General features: G+C 38.8%; 1 protein-coding gene across 4 annotated transcripts in view; it reads right to left on the bottom strand.

Moving 5' to 3' along the window:
* PWWP2A (PWWP domain containing 2A) overlaps positions 1-11,080 on the bottom strand; it is a 33,225-nt gene that overhangs the window by 16,609 nt on the left and 5,536 nt on the right. Inside the window, exons 2-3 of one of the 4 annotated variants that reach the window (XM_080676200.1) lie at positions 10,556-10,625; positions 9,724-9,776 (exon numbers count right to left, since the gene is read on the bottom strand). The exons of the other annotated variants lie outside the window; for them this stretch is intronic. Coding sequence (XP_080532326.1) covers positions 9,724-9,776; positions 10,556-10,625 — 123 coding nt within the window. The remainder of the gene's footprint in view (positions 1-9,723; positions 9,777-10,555; positions 10,626-11,080) is intronic. 4 annotated transcript variants of the gene reach the window in all.

The following is an 11,080-nucleotide window of genomic DNA, read 5'->3' as shown; positions in this document are numbered from 1 at the left end:
TAACATCAAACTTTGCAAAAAGTAGGTTTTTATTCTAGCATTGCAGCGGGTACCTATCTGCTTCCTGACTACCTAACTGCAAGGCACTGAGCATTTAGCCTTTTCTAATATACTAGAGGCCTGGTGCACAAAATTCATGCACTGGGAGGGGGGGGGGGGGGTTGTGCCTCAGCCCAGCCTGCACCCTCTCCAACCTGGGACCCCTCTCATAATCCAGGACTGCTGGCTCCCAACCGCGCTCACCTGCCTGCCCGAATGCCCCAACCGCTTCTGCCTGCCAGCCTGATCACCCCCTAACCACTCTCCTGCCAGCCCAACTGACGCCTAACTGCTCCCCTGACGGCCCGATTGCCCCTAACTGTACTCCCCTGCCAGCCTGGTCGCCCTCAACTGCCCTCCCCTGCCGGCCTGGTCGCCCTCAACTGCCCTCCCCTGCCGGCCTGGTCGCCCTCAACTGCCCTCCCCTGCTGGCCTAATTGCCCACAACTGCCCTCCCCTACTGGCCTCTTGTGGTGGCCATCTTGTGTCCACATGGGGGTGGCCATCTTGTGTGTTGGAATGATGGTCAATTTGCATATTACCTCTTTATTATATAGGAGGATTGGTGATCAATAACCAATTTTTCAAGATGCCAGGACAGAGAGGCGATTTTGGATTTTAATGTAGAGCTACATAAAACAATACAACTTATCTGAGGTACCAATGCGTGCATAAATAAGTGGAACAACAAAAAGATGTTTCTCTTCCTTCCTCTAAAATCAATAAATTTTTTTTAAAAAAAACTTTAAAAAAGAGCCCTACCCAGTATGGCTCAGTGGATAGAGCGTCAGCCTGTGGACCAAAGGGTCCTGGTTTCGATTCCAGTCAAGGGCCAAAATTTTGAGGAGGGAAAATACTTGGACTTAACAGTTATTTTGTGTCAAGGCAAGAGAAAATCACTATGGAGGTGGGGGCCTTGCGCAGCACACTGGGCAGAGGCGCAGGCGTGGCTGCAGTGAGGACTCCCCACGAAGAGGGGTCAGGGTTCAGTGGGGAGACAGTGGCCCCACAGCGCAAGCTCCTATGAGTGCGCCCAGGGCCAGGCTCTCGAGGCTGCCTCTGGCGCGAGTGAAGGCCTTGGTTAAGTGTCGCTCCTGGGACAGAAAGCCATCCTCATTCTGGCACGAGCCTCGGAACTGTTTGTGGAGGCTATCGCAAAAGATGCCTACTGCTGTGCTCAACAAGGAAAGAGGAAAACCCTCCAGGAGAGATTTGGATAATGCAATAGAAGCTGTGGATGAATGTGCTTTTCTGGAAGATACTTTGGATTGATTAGTGAGCTGGACACTTTTGTGAGCCTTTACCTGAATCTTTCAGCTAGCCCTCTGCAGGCCTCAGCATTGAAGGACAGAGTCCTTGGAAAGTCGCACGTATATTTTCCTGTTCTAACTTTACCTAAAGCCAGAATAACCTGCTAGTTTTTCTCTACAACGTTTTCCATGGCTGTGTCTTCCATTTCTGTCTGGATGCAACTGCTGCTGCTTGAGGCAGAGAAAAAGAAAATGATTTGTGTTGGTTTCTTAATGAATGACAGGGATCAGAATCAAGATCTCTGATCAACTTAAAAAAATAAAAAGAGCCGAAACCGGTTTGGCTCAGTGGATAGAGCGTCGGCCTGCGGACTGGAGGGTCCCGGGTTCGATTCCGGTCAAGGGCATGTACCTTGGTTGCGGGCACATCCCCAGTGGGAGGTGTGCAGGAGGCAGCTGATCGATGTTTCTCTCTCATCGATGTTTCTAGCTCTCTATCCCTCTCCCTTCCTCTCTGTAAAATATCAATAAAATATGTTTTAAAAAAAAAATAATAATAAAAAAAATAAAAAAAAAAATAAAAAGAAAGACAATCACTGTGAAAAGGAATCCTCACCATATGTAAAGGTGAAACAAATGTAAATGAGGAATATTTAAGCCAGAATTCATGATGTGACTATTACAGGAAGTAAAAGGATATTTTCTATTATTTGTGTTCCACTTGACATACGAATTTTACCAATGATTCTAGCTTTGACTAAATGAAACTTGTGTTTGTTCACTGATAAGCTTTACAAAATTATGGTACTTGGTCAGATTTCTAGCATTACCAATCAATCCTATACCTAAATAGGTATCCCTTCTTGGAGTGAAGCTCATAACCATCATCCAAATTCCATTTCCAAAGGAATACCTCAAAGAAAACTAAAAGTTACCAACTCAATTTTTTAAAAGCCAGACATATTGATAATTCCTACCTCTTATTCTAAAACTTTTTTTTAAATGCTAATATAGTGTTCATCAACATTAACTTCACAGCAACATCAAGCAACTCATCTCTGACCTAGAGATGAGTTCTTTTCCTTCCTGTTTACAACAATTTTATAGTACACATGATTCTAATTCTGATTGTTGCCACACTCCAACTGCAGGGGATTCTTTTTAAAATATTATACACTAAAAATAAAACAACAAAAAAAAGGCATTGCAAACTTTAGGTATGCAAACAGAAGTCCTGGGGAATTCAATGCTCAGGAAAAAAAGGTTTGGAGGGTCAGTGTTCTGGCTGGACAAAACCTCTCTCCAATAAAAGATCAACATAAGACAAAAAGAAAACTCCCTCCCAAAACTTCCTTTCCCTTAAAGAATCTACAGTAAGCCAAAAAAAAGTTATATTCAATTAACTTAAAAAATAATATCCAGATTTATCTCATTTCAAGGATAATTCCTTAAATTAGCAAGTTAAACCATGAAGGAAGGAAAACTGAAGCAAGCTTATTTTGGTTCACATTTCATCTCTGAGACTGGTTATGTCCAAGTTAACGTCCTCACAAATGAAATTCAATACACATCCATTTTCAATAGGAAATTTTACAAAATAAAAATGTAAATCTATACCTCAAAAAATTAAAAATACAAGCCAGGACATCCACTCCTGGGTAAATATCCAAAATAATTAAAAACAAGGTCTCAAAGAGATATTTGCACAATTAAATTCATAGCAGCATTATTCACAATAGCCAAAAAGGTAGAAACAATCTAAGTGCTCACTGAGGAAACAAATAGAGAAACCAAATCTATAATAATAAAAGCATAATATGCTAATTAGACCTGACAGCCAGACATCATTCCAGATGTCCTTCAGGCTTCTGCGGCGGGGGCCAAGGCAGAGGCAGTTAGGTGAGATGAAGCAGGCAGAGGAGTGGTTAGGGGCAATCAGGGAGGCAGGTGAGCAGTTAGGAGCCAGTGGTGAGGGATGTCTGACTGCCGGTTTAGGCTCGGTCCCTGTAGGATCGCACCTAAACTGGCAGTCGGACATCCCCCGAGGGGTCCCGGATTGTGAGGGTCCAGGCCAGACTGAGGGGGGACCCCCCCATGCACAAATTTCGTGTACCGGGCCTCTAATATGTATATAAATATGCAATATTACTCAGCCTTAAAAATCCTGTCACAAGATACAACATGGATGAACCTTGAGAAAATTATGCTAAGTGAAATAAATCTGTCACAATATAACAGATACTATATAATTCAATTTAAATGATCTAAAGCAGTCAAATTCATAGAATGAGAAAAGTAGAATGATGATTGCCAGGGGGCAGGGGTGGGCAAACTTTTTGACTCGAGGGCCACAATGGGTTCTTAAACTGGACGGAGGGCCGGAACAAAAGCATGGATGGAGTGTTTGTGTGAACTAATATAAATTCAAAGTAAAGGAGCGGAGGGGAGGGAGGGGAGAGCAAGAGAATCGGATAGAGCCGAAACCGGTTTGGCTCAGTGGATAGAGCGTCGGCCTGCGGACTGAGGGGTCCCGGGTTCGATTCTGGTCAAGGGCATGTACCTTGGTTGCGGGCACATCCCCAGTGGGAGGTGTGCAGGAGGCAGCTGATCGATGTTTCTCTCTCATTGATGTTTCTAGCTCTCTATCCCTCTCCCTTCCTCTCTGTAAAATATCAATAAAATATATTTTTAAAAAAAAGAGAATCGGATAGAAGATCTGGCCCGCGGGCCGTAGTTTGCCCAAGGCTGGGCTAGAGGGAGGAGGAAATGGGGAGCTGTTTCATGGGTATAGTTTTAGTTTTGCAAGTTGAAAAAGTTCTGGAGATCTGTTTCACAACAATGTAAATGTGCTTAACATTTACTAAACTTAAAAATGGTTAAAATTGTACATTTTGCCCTGACCGGTTTGGCTCAGTGGACAGAGTGTCTGCCTGCTGACTGAAGGGTCCCAGGTTTGATTCCAGTCAAGGGCATGTACCTTGGTTGTGGGCACATCCCCAGTGGGGAGTGTGCAGGAGGCAGCTGATTGATGATTCTCTCTCATCGATGTTTCTAACTCTCTATCCCTCTCCCTTCCTCTCTGTAAAAAAAAAAAAAAATCAATATATTTTTTTAAATTGTACATTTTATGTGTTTACCACAATTAAAAACTTGTTAAGTTCAGTGAGAAGCAGTATATTTTCATAGTAGTAAAGGAATTATTAGTGCAAGAAAAATAATAGTAACTACACTGGGGAATGACAGGAGAACACCTTGACCTGAGGGAGAATCCAAGTGAGCATCCCCAATGAGAAAAAAATGACTATTATGTGCCTGCAGATAAGAACACAACATTGTCTGAACCTGAACCCCTCGTGAGCAAATATAAGAAAAACCTTAATTGAGGAATAGTCCTATTATATATGCTCTATTTGATATTGCAACTAAATGCAAAACATGATCATTTACAGGAGAAAAAAAAGCTTTAAAAGGCATTGCAAAATTTGACAAAATAATTAAATATGGGCTGCAAATTAGATAAAAAGTACTCTATCAATGCTTTCTGAATTTGAAAACTATATTGTGGTTATGTATGAGATTATCTTTGATCTTAGGAAATACAGTAAATGCTCAAGTATTAAGGAGTAAAGGGAGAGGATGGCCCTGGCTGGTGTGATCAATGGTTAGAGCACAGTCTGCACACCAAAGGGACTCAGGTTCGTTCGATTCCCCATCAAGGGCACATACTTAAGTTGCAGGTCTGATCCCTAGACCATGGCCCCTGCCAGGACTCGTGCCAGGGGCAACCAATTTCTCACATGATGTCTGTCTGTCTATCTATCTATCTATCATCTGTCTCTCTGTCCTCCTTCCTCCCTCCCTCCACCTCTGAAAAAAAAAAAGAAATCAATGGGAAAAATATCCTCAGGTGAGGATTAACAAAAAAATAAAAAATAAATTTTAAAAAAGGAGGATGTATGTAACCTAATTTCAAAGAGTTCAAGGAAACAATGTTTCTATAAAGAATAATAAAGCAAATGTGGCAAAATATTAAAAATTAGTGAATCTAGATGGAGTTTATATTTGAAATGATTAAAAATAAAAATTTTTAAATGAGTTTTTTAAATAGTATAATCTTACATTTAGTTGACCTTAGTTCCACCAAAACATTTAAGCATATTAAATTTGTCCTATTTTAAGTGTAAATAGGCAAAATGCCAGCAAACCCACCTCAAGTACTGTAAGCACAAAATCTCTATTTTCAATACAAGTATGCTAATTGTAGTAAAAACTAGGTCCCAGCCTTACGACCCAACTTCAGGAGGTGAGACTAGAAGGCTATAGTCATTACCAAGAGGCTCCCAATTTCAGAGGGAAAGAAATCACTGGAATCGTGATCAGGCAGTGGGCTCTGCAGGAAATGGACTACACCTATAGGGCCGAGGCTGATGAGGTGAAGAGTGAAATAAGGAATGGTGGTAACCAATTTTTGAATGTTGGTAACCAAGTAAGTTAAGCCCTAATAAAATAAAGCACTAAGCAGATGGGTGAAAGCCACACAGGACCAGATGCAGCCCAGGAGTCACCAGTTAGCAGTATGACTCCCTCCTCCATAGGAGACAGACAAGGATTCAGGGGCTTAAATAAGCCATAAAAGAAAGGTAATCCATCTGGCAGAAAGAGAGGCATGTGTTATACACATAGGTTGGGTAAGTGTGATGGAAGAATACTAGTCTCAACAAGACGAGGGCAGTAAAAGGAATGAAAGTGTCTAAATTACTGTTAAAAACTTAAGCTCAGCCCTAGCTCGTTTGGCTCAGTAGATAGTGCGTCTGCCTGTGGACTGAAGGAACCCGGGTTCGAATCCGGTCAAGGGCACATGCCTGGGTTGTGGGCTCGATCCCCAGTAGGGGGGCGTGCAAGAGGCAGCCAATCGATGATTCTCTCTCATCATTGATGTTTCTATCTCTCTCTCCCTCTCCCTTCCTCTCTGAAATCAATAAAAATATATTTAAAAAAAAAAACAAAACACCTTAAGCTCAGCTATACTACTCTGGTCCCATCATTTAATAAGTACAAAGAGCACAAAAAATTTCCTTTCCCTAATTTTGAAATGTGTCATTCTCAAAAGGGAGCCATTTTCGATTAAGTTTTAAAAGCATACAGGAAGCAGAAAGACTGTAAGAACTCAATTTCCCTAATAAGATTTTAACTTTCTCTTCATGACAAAGACCAAAATTTCCTCATAAAGCCATCTGCCCCAGGGGTTAGTGAGAACTACTGAGAAACAACTCCCACCTTCCATTTGCAAGCAACTCCTAGTTATCTCATCCCTAGTAAAATATAAACATCATCCTTCCTTATTAATTTCAGTTATATTTTGCCAGTATTACCTGAAGTTTCCATAGATTCTTTCAAGATATTTTAAAAATGCAAATTATACTACAGCCCACAATACAACAGGGTTTAGGTTGATTGGCTATTCAAGCCAACCCATATTAAGTGACTATAGTAGCTGATGTCACATTTATCCTAGTTTTACCACTTAGAAGCACTTCATAATAATTAACTAAACACTTATACAGCAGTATGTGGCATACACTATTCTAAATATGTACTCATCTACATTAACTGAGAATCATCACAACCACCCTACTAAAGTGCTATTTCTATCCCCATTTTATAGGTGAACGAACTAAATAAAGAGGGTAAGTGATCTTCCCAAGAACACACTGCTAGTAAGCAGCAGAGCCAGGATATGAATCTAAGCAGTAATCCCCGTCAGATTCCTAACTAATGCCTCCCCTCATCCTCTCCTCCACCCCGCTTCCCCACTAAGAGAGAAGAGCAGCATGTTCTTCTCTGAATTCCATGGATGTAGACAGGCTTCACAATTGATGATTTTTTCTTATTTGCAAAAGATAATAAGCACCTATTATCAAGCATATCAATATTTCACTACTGAAATGAAAAACCACACTAAATGGAACAAATAGATCTAATAGCCTCACATAACTTTCACGTCATGATAGGTTTTGCCACCAAAAAAGTAACAAAAATTTCAGTTTTCAGAACTTTAGGATTTTGAAATTGCAGTTAAGTAACTTGATAGAATTGTCACCAAAATTAAAGAATATACATAATAGCTTACCACAGGGCCTACTACACAGGAAGCAAGCACAATATATAAGAACTATACCATAGTAAAATTAAAAATAGGTTTTATTAATTACAAGTAAATAGATGCTGTTCTTAATTAAAAGCCCCAGGTATTACAAGGGCAATCTGCAAGGTATGGGTACTAACTACAAGGTGAGAAGGAGGATGATTTTAGCAACATAAAAACAAAGCATACTCCAGTTATTAACAAAATACCAGGTAATACCTTTTTAAATTAATGGGTGGGGAAGGTAGCAGCATAAAGGTCTTACAGAACATCTCTCTAACCATAAAAATTTACTCAATCTTTTAAAAAGCCTATTCAATCCTCTTATAAAATCACATGGAGCTTTGGATGGTGGGGGAAAAGAGGTTAAACTCTAATAATTTAGATTTCAAACTCCCAATCATGTACCTTCTAATGATCCTCTTTAAAAACTTACCTTGATAATGGAAACTATAGAGAAAACACTTATGCTTCCCTCTTTTAGAAAGCAAAAATAGTAATAACATCTGTATGGTGTTCAAAGCATAACAAATAATTTTAAAATAATCACACAAAAATGATAATAGCCACAAAAATAGCAAAATATGTTTTTTGAAGCAGACACATCTTGACTCACATTTTGTACATCACTTAGAGCAACATACTTGACATTTTCCCAGAAATGCTAAAGGACCTTTTTAATTATTAATGTAAATACTCATCACAGTTTTCAAACACTTGAACAGAATTCCCTTGGTCCTGGCTCTAAGATACGATTATAAGCAGTTTTAAGTTTCCTATGTTTCCATTATGATTTTTATGTACTTTCAATATTTCTTTTGTTATTCTGTCCAGTAAGGACCATCACACAAAAGTCTAAGTATGTCAACAGATGAACTTTTTAAAAAATGGAATGTAATCAATTTATGTCACTATTCCTATTTTACAATAAACAGGTTGTCCAGCAACTTATTGTATATTAGTCTTTAAAATCCTTTTCCAATTCAATCATCCAGCACTTAATTCTGATCTTGTGCTCTAAGAGCTCCAAATCTGACTGTTCTCATGAACAAGTGGGACTCCACTGTTGCCAGGGCCAGGCCAACCAAGGCAAAACGAATGATACCTAATCTAAGATCCAGGACCATATATGAAGAAACCCCATTTCCAAAGAGGTCACTAAATTGAAATGAAGAGCAATTCGCATCTTCAAAGCAGCAGCTGTTCCCTGGTTCAGTGAGGAACAGGGAGCTCTATCATTTCTACCTACCAAAGTAACAGCCCCACCGAAATCATAAGCTAGAATGGCAGTGATAAAATATAGTTAAATGTATTAGAACAAGATTATTTTCAAACCTTAGAGAGCAGTCTATCATTCAAAAAAATCACTGTCAATACACCTAATATCTGCCATCTATATTTTAGACAATTTACTTAAATATTTCTTTATCTGTGAAATGAGTTTAGAATTTAACTTCGAAACAATGTATACGAAGTGCTTGGCACAATGCCTGCATAAGCGTGGGAAATACAGCCCTGACCGGTGGCTCCGTTGGTTGGAGCGTGTGGTACACCAAAAGGTTTTGAGTTGGATTCCTGGTCAGGGCACATACCTAGGACTGCAGGTTCCATCCCCTCATAACCATTGTAAGAGAGGCAGCCAGCCAATCAATGTTTCTCTCTCACAATGTTTTTCTCTCTAAAAATCAATGAAAACATAACCTTGCGTGAGCTAAAAAAGTGGGAAATACATAGTAGCTACTATTAACTACAGAAAGTAAAGCTTGGCAACCTTCTTAGATGTTGGGAATATGCAGAAAAGTGTACTCAATTATTATAAGAGGTGCAAGTTTTCAAAAGCTGAAAAACACTATTCTGCAGTAAAGTGACCATACAAAATTGGTCCAAAGGTAAAGAGGTAAAAATTATGGTCTCCTGAAATTACTAGTGGGCAACCAGACTTAAGAAACTATTTGCAAGTTTAGTTACCAGTTCCTGTAATAAGAATTACATCTGCCACCCAAGTGGCCCATCCCCAAATGTATTGCTTTTTTGTAATTACATCCATTTGAAATTAACCAGTAACTTTTCAAACAAGTTTAACAAATTTATCATCCTACTATTTTGGCAAAACAATCCCTCACCCCCTAAAAAAATTATCTCCAAATACGGTCTGAGAATCACCTTGTTAAAAATGCAAGGTGATGGAGAGGAGCTCAGAAATCTTATGTACATTTGTTCTGAGGCCCAGTGTTTAGCAAAAGCATTCTATATTAAATCCACCCAGAATGTAACTTAACCTCCACTCACTTTCTTGCAAGATCTGTCTCTAGGAGAAGCTGTGTTCTTCTGGTAATGTGTGCCTAAATTAGTTTGGGCATTTAAGGAGAACAGGGCGAATATAAAGAAATAAGGATACACTTTATAGGCACAAATAACCATTAAGGACATCATTCATTCTCTATCAATGTGAAAATAACTGTCTTAACAGAGAAGATGCGCACATGCTACAACAACCTTTTTAAAAGCCCCACACAGCAAAGTTTAATCTTAGTTAGATTAAACTTAGTTGCATCAAGAGCACAATACACAGTGAAGTATGGTCTTATTTACACACAAAAAAGGTTGAAAATTAATCTCATTAAAAATCCCAAGTCCAATAAAACATGCCTGGCACAGCTGGTGTATAACACATCTAGTTATCCAAATATAAAATTTAGTTATAAAATTTAATGCCATGATATTACAGGATTCTTTACACTCAGATTCAAACTAGGATTCTTTACACTCAGATTCAAACTAGGTTTTTAATGTCCAACAACTAATCACTTCCAAAAAATCATTTCAGTCCAACATGCAATCGAAGAGCTAGCTCACTCTCAATATAGTACATAGATACTAGCGTGGTACTAAGTGTCCCTACAGTTAGTTGTCTGGGCCAGAAAGTGATCAGCACTTTCCTCCATGCTATTTTACTATGTGAGGCCTTTCTCAGCACCTTGGGATATGAGCAAAATAATCACCAACAAATATTTAAGTGTTTCAAATAAGTACAACTCAACATAATCATTCAAGCATACTACTTGAGGGCCTAAATTCTCAACCTGGATGCTTAGCATAAGCTACTGATACCACTACTCACTGCTTCACCAGAATGGTTGTATATTTTTCCCACCAAAAGTAGGGCTATTGCACCATAGGTTTCATGGTCTCTGTAAAGAAAAAAAATCATTGTCTTGGTTTATATTTTCTTAAATAACAAGTAAATTTTCTATAAATTGCTTTAAGAACTTAGAGAAATCTGAAGTTTTCTAAAGAAATTACCTCAATTCTTTTTTTATGCAACAAAATCCCACATACACACACAGAAAGTCAACATTTGTAAAATGTTGTAATCCTCCAATTCTGAACTACAACCTTTAATAAATCACAAAATTAAAATGCACAAGGATTTTTAAGCATTAGCATTTATTTCATGATTTCTGAATTTATATCAGGTCCAAAAAATGGAACTCAAAGGTTTTTCAGGACTTCATATAATTATAATTATTTTTTAAGATATGGAAAACAGTACTAAACAATTTAAATGATCCCTCTGCATAGACAGAAACCATAGATCCCAGAAAAATTCTGTCCCTGTTGAAAAGGCTGAGAAAACTCTTGCCTT

This window comes from Plecotus auritus, assembly GCF_963455305.1.
Source record: "Plecotus auritus genome assembly, chromosome: 6".
NCBI lineage: Eukaryota > Metazoa > Chordata > Mammalia > Chiroptera > Vespertilionidae > Plecotus > Plecotus auritus.
The sequence above is the reverse complement of the archived record's forward strand: the minus strand, read 5'-3'. Positions and strand labels throughout refer to the sequence as shown.